The sequence below is a fragment of the Hylobates moloch genome, unplaced genomic scaffold, assembly GCF_009828535.3.
Source record: "Hylobates moloch isolate HMO894 unplaced genomic scaffold, HMol_V3 SCAFFOLD_188, whole genome shotgun sequence".
Classification (NCBI taxonomy): domain Eukaryota; kingdom Metazoa; phylum Chordata; class Mammalia; order Primates; family Hylobatidae; genus Hylobates; species Hylobates moloch.
In genome coordinates this window covers 6,094-33,753 of record NW_026652463.1, presented here as the reverse complement: position 1 = coordinate 33,753, position 27,660 = coordinate 6,094, and the positions used below count along the sequence as shown (strand labels likewise).

Sequence of the window (27,660 nt, the reverse complement as noted above, 5' to 3'; positions counted from 1 at the left end):
ATTCATATAAAAATGGAAAAACCTCAGTTATCCATTTCCCTCTCAAGTTCTTAAACATATGACAGCATATCCATATAAAAATGAAAAATCTTTCAGCTTTATGCCTCTATCAAAGGCCAACACATATCTTCATGGAGGCAGTTCCTGTCAGGCGGGGAGGAGTGAGTGCCTGAGGAAAAGTTCCAAGTAGTTTATAACAAAGGCACAATATTAGAAAGACTGCCATCAATCATTCTTTAGATTTCTTTATCACATTTTTCAAAAATAAATTGAACGATATTTGTAGCAACTCAAAGTGGAGCATAGATTTAAATGATGTATTTGTTCAGCTCACTGATAGGGGCAAATACTACATTAATATATTTTCTTCCTGTCAAGAGTTATTTACATATGTACAGTATTTCAGTTAAAAATAAAATATAACACCATAAACTATATAGGAAATCATAAGGGAAGGAAATATGCAGGTCTATTAAAGACTTCAGAGCTTCTAATAAACTACTTTACTTGGCGAGGGTTGGGGGGACTTCATATCATACAGTCTGCCATGGAGAAAAGAACTTGCTGGCAGGCAGCCTGATGGTTCAGAGGCTCCAGTGCCCAGTGAGCCACCTGGTCTGCAATCTTTCCACAGACTTACTGATCAGGCTTGATCAGGATGGCTCAGCCATCTAGAAAAAGCCCCCATCAGGTTCAGTCCCTTCGGGGTACAGATGGAAAAGGCATCAGTGACTGAGTGCACAGTATGAAAAGTTCCAAAATTTCCCCCAGCTGGTATAATACAATCAGTTCCCCTTCAAGTTATGGTAAGCCATATGTGCCAAGCATGAAATAATCAGATTGCAACTCATCACGGAGCAGTTAATTCTGTTTTTCTAGTACAGCAGTGTCTATGATATTCCGCCGCTTTGGTTCTAGGGCTGCAAAAAAGGAAACATCTTGGTCCCGGTCTGACTGCAATGCTAAGATGGTCTCTTCAATGACTTCAAGATGAGGGTTACCGGCATTTCTAAAATATGCTAAAGAGAGAAACCATGAGTCTGAATCAGGTAAGCCATGAACAATGTTCAAAACACACTCGGTTTTGTTTTTTGTTAGCCACATGTCAGGACAATAAATCAAAGAGTATTTCTAAAATGTTAAAGATGGACTCCCAACAGTTACGCATATTTTAAAAATTATAGTAACTATCTTTTTTCCTGCGATACAAAAGAAATGGCAATGTGCAGAGCAGGAGCAGGTTGTAGGTAGGGTGGGGCAGGGGGTGCAGTGGCAAGAAATGTACATGTAGGGCAGAGTTCAAGATATTTTCTTGTATGTGTGGTGTAGAAATAAACTATCCAAGAAACACAAAGCTTTTATTAAGTCCTGTCCAGGTGTAAATAACCCACTAGTTGGGTTACAAATGTTTTCTAACTGACCACAAAGTTAATACCATTAAAACGTAATAGCAGTTAAGGCTTACGTTTGCTACCTTTCATAATCTTTCATGTCATAACTCAAAATTTATCAATTTCCCTCATTTCTGGAAAGCTATGTAATATTTTGCATTTTAGCGTATGTTTATTAAGTATGAAGACCAAATTACATTCATTTCCTTAGTCATTTTATAAATAACGTAAAATGATGCATAAAAGTTAATATATTGATTTACATAATAAACCTTAAGCGTGCTGTCACACAACCTGCCTCAGTTTCCTGCAGGAAATCTAGTTGTGGCCTTTAACAGCTGGTGGAGTTGCCCCGAAATGTGTAAGTTCTGAAAAGTGCTCCACCTACCCTTTTCCAACAGCATCTGCCGTAGGGCCTTGGCTAGCAGAACCCTCACGTTGGGCACAGGATCTGACACGAGGCTCAGGAGGCTGGGAAGCAGGTGCTCCACGAACTGGTCCACGGGGACACACTCCTTGCTCACCACTGCCTGCTCCAAGAAAGTCACAGCCAAAGAAGTGATGTTTTCCAGCAGTCTTCTAGAAACATACACTTCTTTAATCCCAAAGAAGTCATTTCAGAATCTGTAGGTTTGAGGCATGTGTGTGAATTTTTAAATCTCAAGCACTGCATTTGGTTAGAAACACAGTTAATATTTTATTATAATCCATTACCAAGCAGTGGGTTCCAAGTAGGTTAAGATCTGGTGAGCTTAGGAGTCAGAAAAGTCTAGATTCAAAACCTAACTTCATCTTAGTAGCTGTGTGACTTCCGGTTAAGCGGCTTAGCCTTTCTGAGCCTCAGTTCCCTCATCTGTATGATGACGGGTCTGTTATGCAAAACATCTAGGACAATACCACCACACCGCATACAGCTGACCAGTAAGGAAGGGTCAAGAACCTCACCTCTGTCATTCACAGCAGCCGTGGCTGTCAAGTGACAGTCAAATCCCAAACCATAACCCAATGCCCAGACCTCTGTAAACAATCAGTAAACGCCAGTCCTGTAGTCATTCCCAGCATGTGCATATAACTTCTCCACTTACAAGACTTTACATGTATTCTCTCACTCAATTCTCAGGACTAGCCCTGGAATTCAAAATCAGCCTAGTTTTACGGGTAAAAAAAACTCATTTCCAATGTGGTGGTGACACCCACAGGTCTCATAACCACCAGTGGAACCGGGGGGGGGGGGATGTGAGCCCAAGTGTGGGTTCTAACTCCTGTGGCAGCAGGGGGGGGGACTGCGAGCCCAAGTGTGGGTTCTAACTCCTGTGGCTCTTCTATGCCAGGGTAATTTGTGTCGTGGTGGATGGGCGCTGTGGCAGTGGCTGCCAGTGTTCCCTAGGTGCCAGGCGCCATGCTGGGTAGCTCAGCTCTATCAGCCCACGGAAGCCCATGACAACAGAAGGCAGGCACATATTCCTGGGCTCCTTTAAGCAGTGTACACGGCACCCAATGTGTAGTCTTTTACCCCTCACCCCCTCCCACCCTTCCCCCAGTCCCAAGAGTCCTTTTGTTTATTTCAGACTTTCTAAATCTCAGATAAAGAATTTAAAAATAAAAGCAAAAAATATTTCCTTTAAGCTTTCTCCGCAAATTGATTTGGAACATTGACTCTTCCTTCACAAAAGTCTGTGCCGTCTGTGAGTTTGTGAGTCTGTGAGTTTGTTGTTCACTCCGCCATTCACTGCCCTTCTCAGAGTGGGCTGCCAAAGCACTCCTGTAATGTCTCACTGGTCCAACAGGGGGCGCTGGTGAGTCCTCTGGTGCCCGTGGTCATCAGGGAGAGAAAGGGGGCTTTGTGGTGTGGGGTCAGGTACGGTCCCAACCACGGCTTCACTGTACTATCAACAAAGCTGGGTGGCGGGTTCACAGAGGTTCATTACAGCAATCCCTCTACCTTTGTTTATGCTTGAAAACGTGAGTAATGAAAATTAAAATGTTTAAAACAATACTTTAGCAGAAAAAAAAATCATGGGCTTACACTTCCTGTGTGATCTTGAACAAGTGACCTAACCTCTCTGGGCTTCAAATGTTTCACCTAAAAGAGCTGGTCTAAAGGTAAATGGGTATGCCATGCTCAATACACATTACCTCTTGTTGTTTTTTTTTTTCTTCTTCCCTGAGATGGAGTCTCACTCTGTTGCCCAGGCTGAAGTGCAGTGGTGCAATCTCAGCTCACTGCAACCTCCGCCTCCCGAGTTCAAGCGATTCTCCTGCCTCAGCCTCCCAAGTAGCTGGGATTAAAGGTGCCCACCATGACACATTACCTTTTATTAGAGAATTAAATGTGTGATGTGATACCTGGCACACAAGAGGTATTCAAGAAATGGCAGCCATTATCACTGCCATTGCCCCTAGGCAAACATAAATCACACCCTCATTTCCAAGAGGCTGAGTAGAGAGGGCAATCTGAGGAGCTGGACAGGATGATACGAACTCTACATACCTACTCTAAAGAGGTTAAAGTCTCTGCCCTAACCCACTGCCCAATTCTTCATCCTGCCTTCCTTCCAAAGCCACTGGCTAAGGTGAGGTGTAGTGGTGGACACAGACCTGGATAGGGCAGGAGTGGACTGTGGGCCTGGCCCTTACCTCACTGGATGGAAGTGTTGGAGAGCAGAGGCTTGTTCACTCTATCTTTAGCATCTAGAAACTGTCTGGACCATGGTAGGTACTCAATCAATAGCTATGTGGCGAATGAGTATGCCAGTGGGGTAACCCTGGGCAAGTCCCTTCACCACACTGGGTTGGTCCCAATGTCCTGTGAGATAACAGGGCTAGGTGAACTAATTCCTCAGTTCCTGGCTAGTGCTCCAGGGCTGAGATTCTGTCTGGTGAACTTGATTTCATCATATGGCAGATGTTACCCAGGGTAGATCCCTCCCCGGGTCTTGCTAACCTGACAAATGAAAGCGAAAGCTTGCCTTCCAACCCACTTAGAACAGTGCCGGAACCTTACGATGAGTTCACTGATGAAATTTAACCCCAATGCACTTTCACTGTTGGAATAGAACTTCTGCAGAATTGCCACGACCTGTGAAAAATATTAGAAGAGCACATTTAAAATGCTGCCATCTATTTGAATTATGAATACTACTCTACACGGAAACTAGACATTTTTATGCACCCTTCCACCTTTAAAATGAATTTATAAGCACAGGAGAAAGTAATTTTTGTCGCGGTCATCATTAGAACACAGAGAAAAAAGATGTTTAAATATATGGCAATACACACACACATACACATAAAACCCTTCATAAAAATGAAATTTAAAAGGAGACTGACATTAGAAAAATACATTCTTAATCCTAAGGTTCCAAATTTTAGAGCATGTCCCCTTGCTTAATAACTAAATCATTACCTTTCAGAACATGTCATTTTTATAAAATTTTAATACCATCAGAGTATCTTAAAATCAATATTGTCAAATGTGATTTTTTTCATCAGTATTCAGCTGGTATAAAGCCCACTTAAAAAACAGGATCAGCTTTTCTATAGCAGAGTCTTTGCTCACTAAATATTTTTCTACAAAACCAAGCTGTAAATCAACCTGTATTTTAAAAACACTAACCTATTGCTTAAAGGGTTTCATATATGAAAGGATTACTCCACAATTTCCGTCACTGAAACATATAACTTAACAACAAAAGCTATCCTACAAATTGATAAAACTATAATATAGTTCCTAATTTCAAATTTTAAAAGCTAGTTCCATAGGTTAGCTGACAAATTAAGCCCAGAAAAATTAAAAGAGTTAAAATGGAAGATACATCAACATTCCTATTTGTAAACATCACAGAGCAAATGCCCTGATTCCTTACTAGTTTGAAGGAGATCCACCGAACTTCAGAAACTTGATCTGCACACAACTTTAAGGCAATGTGCATTAGGTAATCATAAACATCATTGGGACTATAGAGTTCCAGAATCAGTATCAGTTGTCTGAAATTAAAAGGAAAAAACAACAACAACAACAACAACAACAACAACAAATTATTTTGGGGCAAAAAAATTTTGGGGCAAAAAAAAAAAAACGTATTGATTTCTTTTTACTGTCATTTCATCTTACAGATAAAAATAGCCAGGCTAGGAAATGAACAGCAAAAGACCTAGCAAGATTTCGGTCTTCAGTAAAATGCCAACAGCAGAAAGCTGAGTAAAATGACCATGCAAAAAAAAAATGTGAACAAAATTTTAATTCTTCATCTCACACACATACAAATCAAACAAAAAGGAAATGAACTCTGCAAAACAGAGGCTGAGAAATTTATGAATACAGATTTAATATTTCAATTTTAGGTTATCAGTTGAAAAGCACATAAAACTTTAAAAATCAGATAACATAAAAATAGCCAGAATGTTGAAGTTCACAAAGGTCAACAGATCAAGTGAACACTCTGAGATTGCACGACCGCCCCGGCGTTTCTCCCACTGCAAACCGAACCGGATGCGCCTGCTCGCGGCTCTTGGCAGCACGAGGTGGTTTCACTGCAGCGAGGTCCGCTTGGAGAGAACTGGGAGCGCGTGCTCCTTACTCCGAAAGACAAAAGCATGCAGGAGACGGCTGGCTGCGAAAACCCACTACCAAAGCTTTCACTACTTTCTAAATGGGGATGGGGAGAAGGGCACGAAAATAAATGACATTGCTTTCATCCAGGCAAGGAAAGGAAATGAAAAAGAGATGGGGAGGAAGTTAGAACCAGAAGCCCGGAGTGCTGGTGAATACTTTCATATCAAAAAGCACCGTTTTCAAAAACATGATACCAATATCATGGGCACTGGAGCACAGAATTCATATCAGTCGCTGTGGCTTCAATAAGCCGGGAGATGGGAGATAGGGCGCGTAGGGGGCTAGATAACGCGGTCGGGCACTGGGGCCGCGCAACCACCCACGAAAGCCCCGCTGGGCACCGAGCGCGCCTACTTCCCATGCGCCGCCGCTAGAGGTCGCACTGCTTTCATGGAAAACGTGGGCCTGTTTTTCTCGACTCAGAACAGGATGCTGGGAACATGGTAAAATGACTGAAACCTCAATCTCTCAAATTAAGCAGAATGATTAAAGACCACAGCAAAGAGAAAGGCTTTCGGTTTGCCCCTGGCATCAGCCAAATCATATCCTGAATAGCTGCAAAAGCCTGATGAATTTATTCAGGGAAGACAATTATTTGAGAGATTTCTAGTTGTGGATGAGAAAAATGAAAACTAAAGACACCGAAATGAAAACAAGGTGAAAACTAAGACCCAAACAACAACTGCCACAAACAAATTCCCTCCACACCGTGAAAGGCACATTATATACCTTAGGAAGGGGAGTTATTTAAACTGATGCTTCCACCCTTTCATCATCACTAAAGCCTGGAACATTCCTTTTGCCAGCTCAAGACAGAATTAAATAACTCCTTCAGGCACAAAATGATGTGCAGATAGGAGCCACCTTGGGGGACCTTTTTGTTTCATAATCATCTCATCTGGGTTAGACCCCTTCCTGTATCCCACAGTAGCTAAAGGGCATTAGGCATGCTGTACCCTACGGAGAGGACCACACTCAGAATGTTCAGGAAGGCTCTGGCAAAAACTGCTCCGATTAATAGGAAAATACTGAAGAGTGGGTGATTCATCTTTTATTTGGTTCAAATAAATTGCCTTCTAGAACAGCAGAACACTCTAATTCAAAAGTGACTCAAGCCCTGTCTTCATCTGAAAATGAATGTCTCCCGGGAGACTGTGGTATTTGTAACTTAGGGTTTTTGGAATTCTGTTTATACCTTAATAAAAACATAATCTCTTTATCTAAAAGAACACTATTACTGCTGCTTTAGAAATCAATTACACGGTAAGAAAATTAAGATTTATTCCATCTAGTTTGCTTTCTCATATCCCCAAATATGTTTTTACTTACTCTGCTAGTTCATATCGAAACCTCCAATTCCTGCTGTTATCAGTCACTACAAATTCTTGAAGCTGATAAAGATAGTCTCTCCTCTTGTCTTCATGAAGCAACTATTTTTTAAAAATGTATATATAAACATGTATAATCCTTCAAAATGACCCCAAATGCCCCCTTTTATTCCACTTCCGATTATACATTTGTCACTGGCAAGAACTTTTGCATTTCCCCTACACCTCGTAGTCTATCACCCAGCATGGCTGTGAATGAACATTGCTGTACACTGACATCAAATGCATCCCTGAACGCCTCCAACCTTTTCCCCTGGCTAGGACATGTGCTTATTATGTATTTCTGAATGCCCCTGAGGTCTTCCTGCTTTAGTAATTTCCTACCTAAAAACAAAAAAACAAACAAACAAAAGCCCAGTCTGTGTGCGTTTGGAAGACAGCGTGCCAGTGCCGCTTCCCAGGGAGCGAGGCTGCTGCTCGGCACCAGGAGAGGAGAGACTCAGCTGGAGCAGCGCACACCAGAGTCCGTGAAGGGCAGCTCTTGGTCATGTGGATGAGAGTAATTAGTTTCTCTAGGTCATTTTTAAACTCTTGTTTTTATAGTCATCATTCCTTTGGGGGGGTAGGGGGAAGCCAGAAGGGAAGCAGCAGCGACTTGCAGAAAAAGTGCTTCATGCAGAACAGAGGTTGGACTTCAGCCCAGGCTCTTCCCCTGGGTGACTTCTGGGCAAGTCAGGTCACTACCTGGGGGCCTTGGTTTCTTCTTTTGCAAAGAGTGTGCTAGGCTTTGTGTCTACCATCTTCCACAGAATTAAAACTCTAACGGACAGGAAAATTAGGAGAAAAAGTTTAAAATATTTACCCATCACTGAAAGAACATCCACTTTAAGATTATGGATGGTACATTTCAGCTAAAGAAACCTAAACAACTGCATTGTTTTTTTCACTGACACCATAGACATCCAGGGCTTCACAAATTTGATTCGGAGAGAGGAGGCTTGTTTTTTGCTTTTAACCCTTTTTCCTACCTTTAGAAAATCATACAGGTGTTTAAGAACTCCTATTCGCACTTCATCTAGATCCTTTAAAAATCCATTGAAGATAGGCACCAGGTCAGCTGCTGTTAACTGATCCCCAAGAATCACAGCCAGCTCGTGAATGGAGAAGGCTAGGGTTCGCCGTACCTTCCACTAGGGGTGCATAGCAGACATACGAATCATGACAAGCAAGTGCAATTCAACCTCTTCCGTATCTTACATGGCATTTTTGGAGCAAAATGAATACTGCCAGGTGTTGGCCACTTAAAGCGTTATTTCATCAGAGACCAGTAAACATGCCAATTTGCATCCACAGAAAATTCAGGTCAATAAACCTTGCTGCAGCTTCCCTTTTCTCCCTAATGAATGACCCACCCTCTTTCTGCACGTGCCTCTGAAAAGGCTTTTACCTGTACGTCAGAAGCCAGTGTTTCGTATGTATCTTTCAGGCAGTGCCAATTGTGCCTGCCTAGGGTCAGTGCCACCCCTGGGAGGCTGTAGGCACAGTGTGTGGCTATGTCAGCGTCGACAGTCTGGGCTCGAGCTGGGTCAGTCATGGACACATACTGATCAAGCAGCGGCTGAGGTATTACATCCTGGGAAATGAGAGAGAAAGGAGGCCACCGTGAGTGCAGGAAAATACTCATGAAAAACAAGGAGTTTGGAGTTTAGAGGTGAAAACAATAAAGCACAAATGTGAGAGGAACAGGAGGCCTTCCTAAACTCAAAGGGCTTCGGATTGCCAACTCTGTTTTCTCCAGAGAGTGGGTTTTCAATTTTGCTTGAAGTGAAAGCAACACCCAGAACTCATCTTTTCAAGATTGGCACAATATTTGATATCACAGAGGACAGTCTAGACAGCAATGTCTGCTTAGGCTGGTACATCCAGCTCTTGAGAATGGAGACTGGCTTCTCTTTTCTTACAACTGCCCCAAGAACCTAGCACCTGAGACCTTATATTCTGATAATCACGCCTACGTCTGACTGTGTTTGATTGAGATAGCACCTGAGACCTTATATTCTGATAATCACGCCTACGTCTGACTGTGTTTGATTGAGATAGCACTCAATCAAATCAGTGTTAGATGTCCTATTTTTTCTCATATTAATTTGCTTTATTAAAAACACTATTATAGATTGTTCAGAAGCTTAAACACTACCTTACAATTAATTTTTTACAATTATATTAGCAACACAAAATATGAATTAAAATATGTAATCAATATTGATGGAAGAAAAAATATTTGGTTCCAATTCTTAAAGTTAACTTTAAGAAAATATACAGTTTTGAGTTGCCTTTTCTTCCACCCCCCAAGAAACGAACCTGTAATTTAGATTTATTCTCTTCAAGTGGGGTGGGATCCTGCTTCTGGTCAGTCTCCAGATGGTCACTGGTTCCATTTCTGGGTTCACTTGGATCCTACAGAGTTGATTGGACACGTTACCAATTTGCTCCAAAGGAAGCAGCTGTCCTGTCACTCTCCCTTCAAAGAGTCCTTTTTCAATGCCAGAAATTACTTCTGTAAGCCAAGGCAAAAGCTTTCCTTGAAGTCAATGGTATCTTTCCAGATGTTAAAAATTACATTTGCACAGTTACATATGATACTGTATAAACCAGTTATTTTAAGTGCTAAGGAAAATTGATTTCATACATTTTAATTTCAAGACTGCTGGAGGTCCTTACAGAAATACAAAGGCTAAAGTGAAAGCAGTGAGAAGCAACCCTGTAAGTTTGCATCCACTATTCCTGATGCCCTAGGGACTCCCTGGTATGGCTAACCAACACCTTTAAGTAATATTCACATGTTTAAGGCACAGACTACTCCAGAAGGGTGAGGTTTGCAAGAAATGGTAGAGCCAGCACCGCCAGCATTTCTTGGTCATCAGGGATTGCAGCAATGGTGGGTCCCTGAAAGAGGATGGGGGCTGGGGAACCCAATGAATCTGAGAGAAAAGATGTGGCTGATACAGGAGTATTTACTCAGAAAATTGTCCTAGATTTTCACATGTACAAACACTCCTAATGTTTGCTGATAAACCTTTACATTAGGTAAACAATTAAAATGAACAAGAACATTCAATGGTGACATTTTGGTCTCTGATCATTGATTAACATTAACTGAGATGGACCTGACCTTCTCCTTCAACCATAACATGGATTTCCAACTTGCACTTGAAATGTCATACTGTCTACCAGCTTAATGGATTCTGACAAATCAGCTCAATATATGATCCAGGAAAGTCGATTAACACACCGATAGATGCTTCGTTTGCTCTGAGGCACGCCACCAAAACCTTCAATTCCCAAGGTTTTCACTGATATGTACTGTTTATTTTAACAGAGGACATGATAAAACAGAAATATTTTGGTATAAAAACCTAAGACCTCAATTTCTCCAAGTTAATAAATTCACATATAGTAACAAGATGTGTCATCAGAATCACTATTATCCCTTTAGAAATTAATTTTATTCCAAAGTCTTCAGTGCAAGCGTATGTGCAGCACTTAATCCAGGAGCCAAATCAAGGCTTAAGCAAATCACCACAAGTTATGGCACCCCCAGAAGGTATTGTGAGTTCCCCAAACCCCAGTGGGACACCATGCTGGCTGGCTACCTGTGCACCCACCACTCAGCATCCAGCAGCCTCTTTCTAGCAGGATCCCGACTCCGTTCAGGGGGCTCCCATGTTTCCGCCCAGTTCACCATGCTCAACCCATGAATGCACTCTGTGACTGTGGCCAGGAAGAGGGAGGCAGAAGGAGAGGGCAGGGAGGTGGTTTCCCGCCTGGGGTGTCCTTGTTCTTCAAAAGAGACAAGTGGGAAGACACAGGCCCCGCCTTCCACCAGGCATTTCATGCTGACAAGAGCCACCACAGCAGAGGGGAAGGGTGGACAGATCAGCACCAAAGGTATGGAGTCTAGCAGCCCAGAAGCTGCCCAACTACAGCACTTCTTCCTCTTGTCTTGTGCAAGAGAACATTTTCCTCATGGTTCTTGGAGTTTTTTATTTCCTTTCCCTTCTTTTGCAACAGGAAGCATCCTAATTAATCCCACTAGGACCTTGGAGTCAAGCCACAAATTCAAGGGCTCTGCCCTCCCACACCGTAAAACAAAGGCCCCATTACACAAACCCTTTTAAAGCCGCAACTCAAAAGCCCCAGCCTGGAGGAATCTGTTCCTGGTTTTTTTCACCTCTATGATAAAGAAGTCCAAATACTATCACATCCCCACCAAGGTAAATGTGGTCACACCCTTCTACTTAACACTTGCAACTTTTGTACTCTAGGTAACAAAGTTGACAATAATGAGCTTTCTTGCTAATATTTTTAGCAACAAACCAGCAGAAGAGGATATCACCCCGTTTCTTATTAATCACAGATAACCAACTCCTACACATTTTATGTTTGAGTTTTAAAATGTTTTATTTTGCTTTATTACAGCAGGCCTAAGGGGTTAAGGGACGTGATAAGTTAATCACTGAAATCAAATTATAAACTGTATGAAGAGAGAAACAATTGGTATTTAGGCCCTGGAGACCATGAGATTGAAGAGATTATCCATCATGGCGCATGATAACGACACAGTGCTATCCTAATGACTGTATGAACACAGACCCCTCCCTCATTTTAATCCTCCATTCTGCCCCCCTACCTGTGGAAGACCCCAACTTAAAGTGGTCCAAGTGGAAGCTTAGTAGAAACTAGGACAGCTCAAGAACCTCCAGCTACAAGGGGTTGACCCAAGCTTCTGGAGAAACCTGAAGAAATAAATCATGGGCCCCTCCTCACTCTAGCTTTGGGGCCGTGGTCTCACAAGGGGCTGGTTCCACCCACAGGAGGAAGGGGGTCACTGGTGCTTTTTTCAAAAGCTCTCCTCTGAGAAACAGCATGCCAGGACCAGCACTGGAGCATCCACGTATGCCAGAGCACCTACCAAATGGGGGGCTGGTGTGACGGCTGCTCTCGGAGGCCTCGTCCACTTGAAATTCCAGGAACTGCCTGAATTCACCCTCCACTATTATTAAAAGATGTCGATGTCTGTTAGCAGTGACACAGAGCATTTACATGGTTAATCTCCCCAAAGAAGAAGTTCTTGTCATCTCTGGAGAAGAGGGAAGGTACTTTCTGTGCCCACCCGTCTTCGTGGGAGCACATCGGCACTATCAATCACCTGATTGATTGGTTGTCTAGTTATCCAAAACATGACCTTAAGAATAAAATGAAATTTGCCATTTATCATCTCTGCTGGGATATATTAATAAGAGAAAATGCTGCTTTGTGATTTCTGTCACATCCTCGGTGGCTGAGGGATAGGGCAAATACTTACTGGGCTTTGTAATATCCTGGCCACAAAGAGCTCATTCTGAGATGATGAGGCTGCCAGAGTGATCTGATTGTCAGCGGCAGAGCTGGGATGTGAAATGGACACTTCATTTAGGCCTGCTGTTGGCTTGCTCTTGGGTTCATTCACGGAGTCAAGCTGTGCAGCTCTCAGTGCAGCGGATAATACCTGAACTTGAGCTGTAGGAAGAGAAGTTTCAAGAAATTAACAACTTTATTTGGCTTGTGGGGGTTTACTTCAGAGAAGTCTTCAAAACAACATAGTCTGCACTAAGCTACATGGTGTGGGTATACTACAGTGACACATATCTGTTCCAAAGTGACAATGCTCTGGAGTCTCAAGACAAGCTCTCAGCAAGGTGGTGATATTTCCGGCCACTAACAATAACTATTTCAACTAAATGCCAGCCACGCACAGAACATCAAACCTGAACTTGAAAAGTCTCAATTCGGAAAAACCCAAGTGACTCCACCATGATTCACAGAAAGACAGCATGGTATCGCTGAGCAAGGACGACTGGGAGGCCCAACAACTCAGTGAAGGGTATCCCGCTCCCCCATTTATGAAGCAGGATGGCTACTTGCTCACATACACATTCGTACATGTGCACACACACACCCATGCATGAATACATCCATTTACACACAGATGAGTAATGCTCTCACTCACCAAGCCCCAAAGGCTGCCCATTCTTTCTGTCCAGAGTATGACGGTTTGAGATTATCTGAACAGTAAAGATCACATATTTCACATACCTTTCTGTAAAAATAAACTGAATGTTTTAGTGTCCCCAACCTCCCAAAAGACACACACACACACACACTACTTCCTGCATCCTGCTTCTATTAGTTAAATTTGGTGGACTCCAACATTCATCAAAACACTGAGAGCTTGTAGCTGGCTCTGCGCTGTGCCCAGGACAGGCCCCACTGCTCCAGTGCTACACACCAGGCCCTTCCCAATGGCCTGAGTGACATCTCCTGCCTGCCATGGCCAGTTCACAAACAAAATGAATCACTTATTTCTAGATCTTCTGGGATCATAGATCCCTTTGAGCTCTGAAGAAACCTATGGGCCTTGTCTTACAAAGAAATTAAGCATGCACAAACATGTAAGATTTTACAAATAATGATTTCAGGGAACTGAAAGAACCCTCTGAAACTCATCCCCTGACTTCTCTGAATGGTGGGTTCTCAGCCAATCTCTAAAGCCCAGGCCAAATGTCACCTGCTCTGTAAGGTCTCTCCCAGATATGTCCTCTACACATCGCATCCCCTCCGTTCCCGGCCCTCGCCATGCCCCACACGGTGGCTGCCTGCACAATCCCCTTAACCACATCACAAGGGCCTCAGGGGCCACAGTCATCACTGCCCAGCCCCCAGTCCAGCTCTTACACGGGGATTCAGGCAGCTCAGTAATGTGTTTTCCAAAAACAGACCTTTGTCTCTAGCTATTACAAGTGATATGTTACGTGTGCCCATTCCTTCAGCAAACATTGATTTAATTTCCTTCATAAATCTAAGGATAAAGGATAATCACAGGGCTAACTGAATTTTCACAGTTCCCTTCCCGAAAGCTTCACAAATCTCTGCCCAGCAACAGCAGCAAGTGATGTTTTTTTCCAATTTCTCCAATGCCAGGAAGAATACAAATATAGCACTGTGCAGAGAAGGAAGATCACGATAATGGGATATGGATTGCAAGGTCCAGATCCCCGATCAGATGCTCAGTGGGAGCACGAGTCATAAAATGAAAAATACCCCAAAGAAGTAGTTGTGCTTTTCCTTCCTGTACAAAGACAAGAACCTTAAAGTTTAGCTAAGGGCTGCATTAATAGGCTCCAAAAGGAGGCAATCCTTGGCTGTTCATAACTAGAAAGGGCATTCTACGTGGGAGATGATGTAAGAGTGTGTCTAAGGAGCTAATAAAATTTCCCCTGCTACAGATATGCCCACAAACTATCCACTTTCCTATTAGAACTGACTTCAGACTCTGTGCACGTCCATCTGCAAAATTAGAAAGCAAAATCATTGCATAGATACCTTCACAGAGGTATTTCTGACTTTTCGAGCTGTACTGAGACTGAACAAGTCTCTCCTCTCAATGTGTATACAGTGTAAATGAATACAGGTCCATATGCACATGCGTCAGTACACATGCCTGGGGAAGAAATGCAACACATGACACAGAAACATCCCATCTTCTCTTTAATGACAATGAGCAACATTTACCTTGAACATCTGGATCATTTATCAGATGCTCCTGCAAACTATCAAGGACTTTCTGAATCTCACTCCGGGCCACACAGCTGTTGTGCACAACCCCAGGTCTGCTGCAGTCGTCCTCCTGAGGCCCAGACTCACTCAGAAGCAGCTCTAAGTCCTTGCTTATGTCAGGGAAAGGAGTTCGCCAATAAAGAAAATGATTGAACACATCCTCAGTGCTCCTTGGGCAGGCCCAGGAATCTGATCCAGGGTAGCTGCTGATGGGGAGGTTGTTAATGTCAGAAAGCTTTGAGAAGGCGCCGGTCTCTGGGGAAAGCCTGGTCAACTCAGCTCCAGCCGACACAGAGCTTTCCACAGGGTTTTCCGTTGGGCCATCAGAGGAGCTACTGATGTGCATGAAATTACTGGTTTTCGCTGAGGTGCCTTCCACGGGTAGCTCTGGCTCCCTCTGCACAGGCTTTGCTGAACTAGTTAAACTGAGGGAAGCAAACTTTTAATACTGTGTAACAGACTGAAAGTCACAGGGAAAAACACGAGAACCACATCCTCACCGAGTCCTCTACTTCCTAGCTGACCACTGGCCCCTCTGTGTGTCTCCTGGTGTCAGCTGACTAAAATCTCACGAGAGGATAAGAGGTTTGTCAACCCCCACTGCCCCGCCGGGAGTATGATGGGCACTGAAAACACCACTTGAAAGTTCAGCCGTTCTCTCCACTATACTCCAGGGCTGAGCAGGCCTGGACTTCTGCTGGAGCACCTTTGGTACATTTCACCCATTTCCTGCTCATGAGTACCTCCACCAGGGGGCAGGCATTAGAAAACAAAAGGCGCTGAAACTGGTAAGAGCTGGCTATTTGTTAACCACCTTGAGGTCTTGAGGAAGACACTGCCCACGGGCCTGCCATACAGCAGGAGCTCAATGAACTCTGATGGAAGAGGGATGGAGGGAGGATGGGCCAACCTCGGAGGGATTTGTATTCTGTGAGGCATCAGTTACCCACTCTCACACGCCTGCATGCTAGCAACAATGGAGAGATGTTTACAAACGACCTCAAATAGGATGGTTGGTGTATACACATCAGCCTCAAAGGAAAGACATGACAAAGCCAAGATCCAGCGCCATACTAGCAAACACTGGAGGGTCTACCACTGTTGGTCAGGAGTGTCGCCTTTATGTACATGTAACCCAACCTCCAAAAAAGTACATTTGGGAGACTTCACATTTTTCCCTAAGTAAATTACCCAGAGAACTTCATTCATCAAAAAGTAAGAGAAAATTTTCTTTATAGGTTATTTAATCACTAATCTCAATGAATATTTTATCTAAATTTAGGAGACACAGTAGCTTCATTATTTATAACCCAGTAGTCATGTTTCAAAATCATTATTGCAATTACTTTTTGCTTCTTTACATAATTAAAGCTCTAATATTCCATCTTGCCCAGAAGGTAACTACTAAAACTCGAGACAAGATAATTGCTGAAATTTTAGGTGGGTGCTTAAGGTACATCGAGGGTCCTGGTAGTGACCCTAGCCAGAGCATACCTGGCAGGAGAAGTGTTACCACCACTGCTGGGAGCAGGTGAGCCAGAGGCAAAACCAGTGTCCAAATCCTGGGTGAGTGGCCAGATGCTCAAGGTGCCATCCTCTCGAAGATAAAGGCCAGCCCTGGAGGGGTTTGCAAAGGTGGAAATGAAGGGGCCGAGGGACTGGAAGGCAGCCTGGCGCACCTGGAGCCAGAGAGAACAGTGCAGTGAATGAACGCAGCATCGGCCAGCGGTGGTGGCCAGGCCTGAGCCCAGGCTGCAACAGATGGTTGGACACCACACAAGCTACTCTCCACCACATTACATCTATGGAGATTTATTGCTTTCTAACGCATTCCTTAAATTCCAAATACTATTATTCAACAGAAAGTAAGGAAAAAATTTAGCCCCATTATACTGTTTTCATTCTTCCAGAATATTAATTTTATATGAATAATACATTTTATATCAAGTATTTGAACAGGCCTTATTAATCATTACAGCCACGTTTATGATAGCAACAGAAAAGGTAACAGTTCAGTTACATCGTTTTTTCTTTCTCAATTATGATTTTCATGATATTCATTCACTATAAATGGTACGGTGTACCTCACCTTCTTAATTCACCCCAAGCCTTTGAGATCTTAGTTTCCCTGAGACCTCACAAGGTCTAAATGTGATTATGGCAATCAGTAACTGAAGGGACAAAATACAAAGTTACGAGCCCAGAAGTGAATCCCAGCCTGGAAGCCAGACGTAGCTGTTCAGTTGGTCAACAGAGGCCAGTGTCTAGACAGGGCTGCTGGCACTCACCCATCGGCAGGGGTCGCTGACAAGTCTGATGAAGAGCGGGGAGAGCTGGGTTCTGCGGACCCCAGGGGAGGAGCTGTGCGACACAGCCGTGAAGCACTCCGCACAGGCTTTCCGCATGCCCCAAACAGCATCAGAGCAGAGCTCAAAGAACTTTGGGAGCTGCCAAAACAAACAAAAGAGTGCTACTCCAATTGGAGACCCTGAGGAAAAGCAGAACCTGTTTTTATTGATTGATTGATTGATTGATTGATTTTTGTGAGACAGAGTCTCACTGTTGCCCAGGCTGGAGTGCAGTGGTGCGATCTCGGCTCACTGCAACCTCCGCCTCCCAGGTTCAAGCGATTCTTGTGCCTCAGCCTCCCAAGTAGCTGTGATTACAGGCATGTGCCACCACATCCGGCTAATTTTTTTGTACGTTTAGTAGACATGGGGTTTCTCCATGTTGGCTAGGCTGGTCTCGAACTCCTGGCCTCGGGTGACCTGCCCGCCTCGGCCTCCCAAAGTGCTGGAACCTATTTTAATAAAGTAGTGAAGGCATATGCAGAAATTAATGACAAGGAAAAGGAAAATACATACTGGTCTAAAAGGAATCATTTGAAACAAACAGATATTATGAGAAGTGGAAGAAATAAACATTTCTTTTACCTCCTAATTTTAGTAAATGACTTGGTTACCTTTAACAGATAATAGAGAAAACCCCAAAAAGGGCAGAATGACTGATATTTGTTATGTGAATTGTAGAGAAGATTGTGAAAGACTCTGAAACAGTAGATGTCCCAACTAACTCACCCACCCAGGTATCACTGTCTTTGCCTAGCTATTTTACAACTCTGAAGTGACAGAAGGTAGGTTGCTAAAACCTGATAGTAATGCAAATAATTCCTGCCAACAGAAATGCAAATTGTGTCCAGTGAAATGCAATCAATTATCACCCTGGATATTGACCAGTTTTGAATTCATTTGTAAGTTCACTTCGATATTCCTTGCTGACTATAAATGAGTACTTTGAGTTCTCCATTAAACCGGCTGTAATATCTTACTGGTTTTCCTCACTAATAAATGAGTTAAATAAAATCTTTGAAATATGTTCATTTCATATCTCTATAAAGGTCATGATTACATCCCCTTTTAAAGTGTATCCTTTAAAAGGGCTTTGTTTTTAATATCCTAATGTAAAATAGCCTAAAGTCTCAAGGATGCTGAAGTCACCTGGCTGCTTAGGGAAGTGGATCTCTGCTATGCATCAGAATCATGTGGGACTTTATCAAAAATGCAGATGGCTGGGCCCTCCCCAGGCTTCAGATATATAGCCAGAGGTGAGACCCACCAAGGCCAGGGTAGTGTTCAGAACTGAGAAAGGGGACTGGAGGTGAGGCAGAAAAGGCATCTACGAAGGGACCTGGAAGGCCCAGAAGGCTCTAGATTTTAACCTGTAAACCAAGAAAAAAATCCCAACGGTTTTGAGGCCCAGGAGTGAGGTGGTAGAGTGGTGTTCTAGAAAGAGCAGAGAGAGAAGAGAGACAGCAGCTTGGACAGTGAGAAGAAAGCAGGGAAAAGTGACTTGTAAGGAGGAGACAGCCAAGCCCACAGGAAAAAAGATGGGGGTTGCTTCCAGCCCATTCCACAGACCAGCTACCTAATGCTTAGGAAAATGTTAGCTTCAGAAGTTATGAAATTTGAAATTAACAAATGCAAAATTGAGCTGCCATTCATAAATCCAAAACTTAAGTGATTTGAAAGTGCATTAAGAAGCAAATCAACAATTACAATGGGCCAAAATGTCACATACCAAAAATTTCTCAGTGGCTTCTTGTCCAACAGCATGACAAATGTCACCAAAATTTGCAGCACAAACCTTAAAAAGGCAAAAGGCATATCTATTATTCTTATCTTTCTTTTTGTCTTAACAAATTGTAAAAACTGACAAGCAGGAACTTTGAGAGCAATTACCCCTCTAGTCAGGCAGCTAATAAGCCTTTCCCAAGCCCATCGCCCATACAGCACAATGCCAGGTGCCTCCATTGCATCAAAAACAGAAGATTTACAAGAAGGTGCCAAATTCTAAGATTTTCTGGCTCCTAATTGATCTTGATAGAGAATGCATGTTAGCAATAAGGCAAAAGAGAGGCCCCTTAACATTCCCTGCATGGTAAAGAAGACCTGCTGTCCTGCCTGTGTATCATCAACAGAGACCAGAGGGGTGATGGCCAGTTACACAGCAAGGTGCAGGATGAGGCTGTTTAGGGAGGGATGGTAACAGACTTCAAAAGGAAGGATTTGACAACCAAGTGACAAGTGACTAAAAGGGAATTTGGGGTTGGAAGGTATAGCAAAGATAAGAAGGTTCTGGATCAAATCACCACAGATAATCAAAGACCTTGCAAGCCTGGGCATCTAACCATAAACCAGCAAGGTCCCCTAACTCACCCTGTGCCTGAGAGCGACAGGTCTAGTCACACAGACTCTTATCTCCAGGTCTCTATGCATTTCCTACCTGCAGGAAAAACTGGCAACACTGTTCAGATATTTTCCTTACATGGTTCACACTGGACACATTTTTCCCCCAGACTATGTCTACTGAAGAAGTCCAAAAACTTTAGAGAAATCAATTTTGAACTTTTAGGAGTTTTGGAATTCTTACATTCCTACCTTCCGAACTTGAAAGAGCTTCCCATCACCACACAGTTCACAGAATCGGGGGAGTAGCAGGCGCTCGACTGTACTCTTACTCAGCATTGAAGCCATTTTGCAGATTATCTATAAATTTAAAAAAAAAAAACGAATCATTTAAAATGCCAAGCATGTAAGTCACATGTAGCACTAAAGATATATTCCAAAAGCCAATATTCAAAATATTCCCAACATACCTAAGAAGGAAAAATAAAAAACACCTTCTTTTGAGTTTTGTCAAGTTATAAGATCAACAGAAGGCCCAACATTTCTCCAGTTTGACTCAGATAACTGTTTGTCTGAAGCTCAAGAGTTACCATCTGCCAGGTCCCCACCTTGTGCCCAATACACAAACAAACAAAAATATGTGTGCATTGGCTCATTTTACCTTCCCAAGAATCCTATGACATGGGCATTATTTATCCTCATGTTTCCAGTTGGGGAAATGCTGCAGGAGGTTAAATAGCATGACTAAACACAAACAGTGGGGAGGTGAGACATCCAGTGACAGCAGGACATGGTAAGCACTGGAAAATGATCACAGTCTGGAGAAACTAAAGAGTAGACCCTTACAAGAAAAAAAAAAAAAAAGATTAAATTTTGCATTTATGCTGCTTTTTGCCTGAGGGTACTTCCCGTTCTACATGGCTATGCAGGGTAGCTAGACCTCAAGCAAAAGCAACAGGTAGAAGTCCTAGCCAGAGCAATCAGACAAGAGAAAGAAAACAGGGCATCCCAACCAGAAAAAAGGAACTAGCTGTGTTTGCTGATGATATGATCTCATACCTAGAAAACCCTAAAGACTCCTCCAAAAGACTCCTAGATTTGATAAATGAATTCAGTAAAGTCTTGGGCTATAAAACCAATGTATACAAATTAGTAGCACTGCTTTATACGAACAATGAGCAAGATGAGAATCAAATCAAGAACTCAATAGCTATGAAAAATAAAAATAAAATACTTAACCAAGGAGGTAAAAGATCTCTACAAACAGAACTACAAAACCCTGCCGAAAGAAATCATAGATGACACAAACAAATGTAAATACAGCCCATGTTCATGGATTAGAAGAATCAATATCATAAAAATGACCACATTGCCCAAAGTAATCTACAGATTTAATGCAATTCTTATCAAAACATCAATTCATTATTCACAGAATTAGGAAAAAAATCCTAAGATTCATATAGAATTAAAAAATTCAGAATAGCCACAGCAACACTAAGCTAAAAGAACAAATCTGGAGGCATCACATTACCCAACTTCAAATTATAGTACAAGGCTATAGTAACCAAAACAGCATGGTAATAGTATAAAAGCAAACCACTGCAACAGAATAGAGAACCCAGAAATAAAGCCAAATACTTACAACCAACTGATTTTTGACAATGCGTACAAAACATACACTGGGGAGAGGATATTCTATTCAATAAATGGTGCTGGGAAAACTGGCTAGCTACATGGAGAAGAATGAAACTGAATCCTTATCTCTCCCTTTATACAAAAATCTACTCAAGATTTTAAATCTAAGACCTGAAACCATAAAAATTATAGAAGAAAATCTAGGAAACACTCTTTCTGGACACTGGTTTAGGCAAAGAATTTATGACTAAGACCCAAAAAGCAAATTTAACAGAAACAAATATAAATAAATGGGATCTAATTAAACTAAAAAGCTTCTGCACAGCAAAAGAAATAATCATCAAAGAGACAACCCATAGAATGGGAGAAAATATTTGCAAACTATGCATCCAACAAAGAACTGATACCCAGAATCTACAAGGAACTCAAACAAATCAGAAGAAAAAAACAAATAATCCCACTAAAAAGTGAGCCAATGATATGAATAGGACATTTCTCAAAAGAAGATATACAAATGGCCAGCATATAAAAAAAATTCAACTAATTATCAGACAAATGCAAGCTAAAAACACAATGATATACCATGTTACCCTAGCCAGAATGGCCATTATTAAAAAGTAAAAAAACATAGATGTTGGCATGAATGTGGTGAAAAGGGAAGGCTTATATACTGCTGGTGGGGATGTAAATTAGTACAACTTCTACGGAAAACATTATGGAGAATTCTCAAAGAACTAAAAGTAGGTCTACCATTCAATCCAGCAATCCCACTACTGGGTATCTACCCAAAGGGAAGGAAATCATTATATCAAAAAGACACCTGTATGCATATGTTTATTGTAACACAATTCACAATTGCAAAGATACAGAATCAATCTAAGTACCCATCAGCCAATGAGAAGACAAAGAAAATGTGGTAGTCTGGGTAGTAAGACCTGTCTCTACAAAAACTAAATAAAATTAGCTGGGTGTAGTGGTACACGCCTGTAGTCCCAGCTACCTGAGAGACTGAGGTAGGAGGATCACTTGAGCCAGGAAGGTTGAGGCTGCAGTAACCCAAGGTTGCACCACTGCACTCCAGCCTGGGCAACAGAGCAAGATGCTATCTCAAAAAAAGGAAGAAAAAAAATATATATATATACACATATATATATATATATATTTTAATGTGGTATATATATATATATACACCATGGAATACTACTCAGCCACAAAAAAGAACAAAATAATGTCTTTTGCAGTAACTTGGATGGAACTGCAGGACATTATTCTAAGTGAAGTAACTCAGGAATGGAAAACCAAATGCCCCATGTTCTCACTTATAAGTGGAAGCTAAGCTATGGGTATACAAAGGCAAATACAGTCATATAATGGAAACTGGAGACTCAGAAGGGGAGAGGGTCAGAATGGGGTGATGGATGAAAAACCACCTATTGGTGTTCAGCGTACACTCCTCAAGTGATGTGTACCCTAATATCCTAGACCTCACCGCTATACAAGTCATCCACGTTGCCAAAAATCACTTGTATCCCTAAAGCTAGTGAAATAAAGACATATATACATACATAAATTTTTTAAAGCTACAGTTTTACTGTGAAGGAAGGAGGGAGCCAAAGAAAGGAAAGCTCCAAAATCTTTGGTTAAATCCTACCCTAATCCTTAGCTGATCTCTGAACTGTGCATGCACAGGGGAGATGATGAGGTTCATAGAGAAATAGTAACTTAAGGATGAAAGAAGTGAGCTGTTTCAGTTGCTGCCTACTACAGGAAAAACAGAATCTGAACTGCTTTCTAGAACAAAGTCAATACTCTCTAGAGGTAAATAACAAAATCCAGAGTTTCTACAATGTTTCAACAAAATACAATAGAAAATGAAAAATCTATAGACATGAGAATAAGAAAATGTGACCCATAGTCAAGAAAAATATCAATCAGCAGAAAAAACACCCACGGAAAATCCAGATATTAGAATTAGAAGACTTTAAAAGGAATTTAAAGCAGCTATTACAAATATGCTCAAGTACAAAGAGCAAAATAGGGCCACAATGAATGAACAGATCAGGAATCTTATCAAAGAAATGGAAACTATAAAAAAGAACCAAGACTTCTGGTAATAGCAAAGTCTAAGACTAACCCTCCTATAGCTAAAAATTATAGAATCTTGACAAAACATAAAAAAACACCATTTGAAAGCAGTGGAAAGCAACCAAAAGGCAGAAACTGGAGGAGGGGCTACTCTTAAAAGATACACTGCAACAGGAGAGATTTGCAAGTAAGGTCCAAAATCTGTGCATAAAATGTGCTTAAATCTTTGGCTAACTGCTAAACTATATATACGTGGGGGGGATCCCAGAGGACCCAGAAAAAAAAACAGCAGAGTCAGAAATTAAACAAACGGCTGGGCGTGGTGGCTCATGCTTGTAATCCCAGCACTTTGGGAGGCCGAGGAGGGCAGATCACGAGGTCAGGAGATCGAGACCACTGTGAAACCCCGTCTCTACTAAAAATACAAAAAAAAATTAGCCGGGTGTGGTGGCGGGCGCCTGTAGTCCCAGCTACTCGGAGAGGCTGAGGCAGGAGAATGGTGTGAACCTGGGAGGCGGAGCTTGCAGTGAGCCGAGATTGCGCCACTGCACTCAAGCCTGGGCAACAGAGCAAGACTCCGTCTCAAAAAAAAAAAAAAAAAAGAAATTAAACAAACTCAGCAGAGATTTCAGCTTCTGCTCACAAGGCAGATAATTTGGAGCTGGAGAGATTAACTGCCTTCTAGGACAAAAATCATTTTAGAAAAATATAACAGAATCCAGGGACTCTGCAATGTATAATTTATAATGTCCAGTGTCCAATCAAAAATCACTACTCATGCATTAATAAGAAAAAAGTGATCCATAATATAAGTAGTCAATGAAAACCAACAGCAAGATGATACAAATGTTGCAAGGGCCAGACAAGGACTTTAAAGGAGCTGTTATAAATATACTCAAGAATTACAAGGAAAAAATGCATAAAGAATAGACAGGGACTTTCTATATGATAGAGATATAGAAACTGTAAAGGTCTATAAAAGATCAAAATGGAAATTCCAGAGCAAAAAGTACAATAACTGAAATTAAAAATTTGCTGGCTAGGCCTAACAGCAGATTGGAGAGCTGTAAAAAAGAAGAATCAATGAACTTTTTAAATTAATAAAAATTATCAAATCTAAACATCAGAGAGAAGAAATGATTAAAGAAAAGTGAACGATGCCTCAAAGACCTGTTATCTAAGTCACAAACTGAAAGGAGAAAAAGAATACAGAAAAAGGTATTTAAAACAACAATAGCCCAAACTTCCCAAATTAGTTGAAAGGCTTAACACACCACTCCAAGAAGTTCGATGGAGACAAAACAGTATACTAACTATGCCAAATCCAAAGATAAAGAGAAAAATCTCATGAGCAGCCAGAGAAAAAGGGATATTTTATATATACGAGTACAATATAAATGACAGATGACTTCTCACGAGAAACAAAGGAGGCCAGAAGACAAAAGAATGGCATCTTTAAAATGCTAAAAGAAAAGAAACAAAAAAACTTTTCAACTCACAATTCTACATCCAGCAAAACTATCATTCAAAAATAAATGCAAAATAAAGACATTTTCAGATAAACAAAAATTAATAAATTTCATCATCAGCCAACCTGAACTACAAAAGGTACTAAAGGAAGTTCTTCTGGCATTAAGGGAAAGGATACCAGATGATAACTCATATCTAGGAAAAGAAAGAATGACAATCACCAAAAGTGGTAAAAAAAAAAAAAAAAAAAAAAAGGGCATATAAAAGGCTGTATTTTTTTTCTTTTTTACTAATCCCTTCAAAAGATGTAACTCTTTAAATCAAAAATTAAAATACTGTACCATATGGTTTAAATATATGTCCCCACCAAATCTCAAGTTGAATTGTAATCCCCAATATTAGAGGTGGGGCCTGGTGGGAGGTATTTGGGTCATGGGGGTGGATCCCTCATTGCTTGGTATTGTCCTCACAATAGTGAGTTCTTGCATATCTGGTTGTTGTAAAGTGTGGCACCTCCCTCCCCACCACTTCCTCTCTTGCTCCTGTTTTCATCATGTGAGGTGCCTGCTCTGGCTTTGCCTTCCGCCATGAGTAAAAGCTTCCTGAGACCTCCTCAGAAGCAGATGCTGGCACTATGCTTCCTGTATAGTCTGCAGAACCATGATTCAATTAAACCTCTTTCCTTATAAACTACCCAGTCTCAGGTATTTCTGCATAGAAATGCAAGAATGGCCTAACACAGTGTATTCGCAGGCTCATAATGTAATATACATGAAAGCAACAGCACAAAGGATGAAAGCAAGTGAATGGAACCACGCTGTTGTGAAAGGTGATATATTTTTTGAAAATCCTCAATAGAGGAATTAAAACGCAATGCTAAAAAAATTCATTAGCCCAAAAGAAAACAGAAAATTAACAAAAAAACAGATGAGACATATGAAGACAGAGAAATGGCAGAAATAAAACCAAACATATCAATAATTACATTAAATATAAATGAACTAAACACACTAATTAAAGAGCAGAAACTATCAGACTGGATATAAAAGCAGGACCCAACTAGATGCTAACAAAAGCACAAACACTTTAAATGTAAAGACATGTAAGTTGAGAGTAAAAAAATATAAACAAATATACTATAATAAGCAATAAGTATAAAAATGCTAGAGTGGTTATATTACTATCATAATTGATTATAAAATATGGATTACTGTCAAAGACATTTCTTAATGATGAAAGGGTTAATATATCACATAGACATTAACACTAAATGTATAGCTTTAAATGCTTAAAATGGAAAAGAAGGCAGGCTTAAAAATAGTTTCCTCTTTAAAAAGCTAAAAAAAAGGACAAGCAAACAACTCAAGAAAGGAGAAGGGTGGAAATAATAAACAGTGGAAATCAATGAAAAAGAAATAAGTGAAAAAAACCAACGAAACCAAAAATTGACTTGAAAACGTAAATAAATTTGATAAGCCCCTAGCAAGACTGATCGAGAGAAAAAAACACAAATTACCAAGATCATAATTGAAAGGGGATAACACTACAGATCTTACAGACATTAAAAAGACAATAGAAGAATATCATGAACAAGTCTAACCCAATAAATCTGACAACTTACATGAAATTAATAAATTCCCTGAAATGTACAACTTACCCAGTGACACAGATGAAGAAATCTGAACAGCACCGTATCTGAATTAAATCTGTTATGAAAAACCATCTCACAAAGAAAACTCTAGGACCAGAGGTTTTACTGGAGAATCCTAAGAAATGTTTTAGGAAAAAAATAACTCCAATCTTAAACAAAACCTTTCAGAAAATAGAAAAGGAGGCAATACTTCCCAACTCATTTTTTTAAGCCAGAATAATTCCGATTCTAAAACCCGACAAAGACATAATAGGAAAAGAAAATTGTTCTCTTGAATATAGATATGAAAATCCTCAACAAAATGGTGGCAAATTATGGAGAAGGGAGCATAGTAGAATGTCAACCAGAATCGTCAATAGACAGCAACGCTAGTGGGTGAAGGTCTGATGGAGAAGAGCATACTTAAATACAAGGTAATTCTCATTACTTCCAGAGGCAAAAAAGAGCACACTGGAGAAACCTGGCAGATACCGCATCTATCTATTAGGTCATCAGAGTTAACATCACCAATAGTAGGACAAGCTGAAGTCTTGTGCCTCCTGCCATGACATACTGGGAATACATCACTCCTGTGATACTCCTGCCAGAAAGACAGAGTCTGAATCCAATCACAAGGAAACATCAGGCAAAGCCAAACAGGGAGACACTGCAAAAAAATGTGGCCAGTACTCTTTCAATATTTAAGTGTTACAAAATTCAAAGACAGACTCGGGAACTGTTCCAGATTAATGGAAACCAGAGAGATAGGACAGCTCATTGCAGCAACTGACCCCAGACTGGGTCCTAGGCAAATGACGATGTTTGCATATGAACTATGGCTATGACATTAGCACTGTATCGGTGTTAAATTTCCTATTTTGATCATTGTACTATGGTTATATAAGAGAATTTCCTTCCTTTTAGGAGATATACATTGAAGTATTTAGATGAATGCTGCTGTTTGTCCTCAATAAATAAAAAATTAAATTAAAAAATGAAGTATTTAGATGTAAAGAGGGACGACGCCTCCAACTGAGTCTCAAATGTCTCAGAAAATAATAAATACAGTAAATATGCATCTGTCTGTATGTGTGGAGAGAGAAGGAGAAATGGAGGAGAAGAGAAAAAAATGATAAAACAAATGAAACTAAATATAAATTACTAA

At 41.1% G+C, this 27,660-nt stretch overlaps 1 protein-coding gene across 2 annotated transcripts; it reads right to left on the bottom strand.

Moving 5' to 3' along the window:
• Positions 1-75: 75 nt before the first annotated feature.
• On the bottom strand, positions 76-20,037 carry LOC116464115 (serine/threonine-protein phosphatase 4 regulatory subunit 1-like). Of its 2 annotated transcripts, XM_032147383.2 has the most exons (14): positions 19,928-20,037; positions 19,068-19,133; positions 17,279-17,437; positions 16,485-16,669; positions 14,946-15,415; positions 12,700-12,893; positions 9,696-9,791; positions 8,782-8,967; positions 8,363-8,524; positions 7,336-7,436; positions 5,258-5,378; positions 4,336-4,470; positions 1,780-1,921; positions 76-1,019 (listed from the first exon to the last, which is right to left on the bottom strand). In XM_032147383.2, the coding sequence occupies exons 1-14, from the start codon at positions 20,021-20,023 to the stop codon at positions 862-864; spliced, it is 2,271 nt and encodes a 756-aa protein (XP_032003274.2). In that variant the 5' UTR covers positions 20,024-20,037; the 3' UTR covers positions 76-861. The 2 variants fall into 2 exon arrangements, with proteins under 2 accessions (XP_032003274.2, XP_058290964.1); XM_058434981.1 differs by lacking the exon at positions 17,279-17,437 and having other exon boundaries at positions 19,928-20,031.
• Between the last annotated feature and the right edge of the window lie 7,623 nt (positions 20,038-27,660).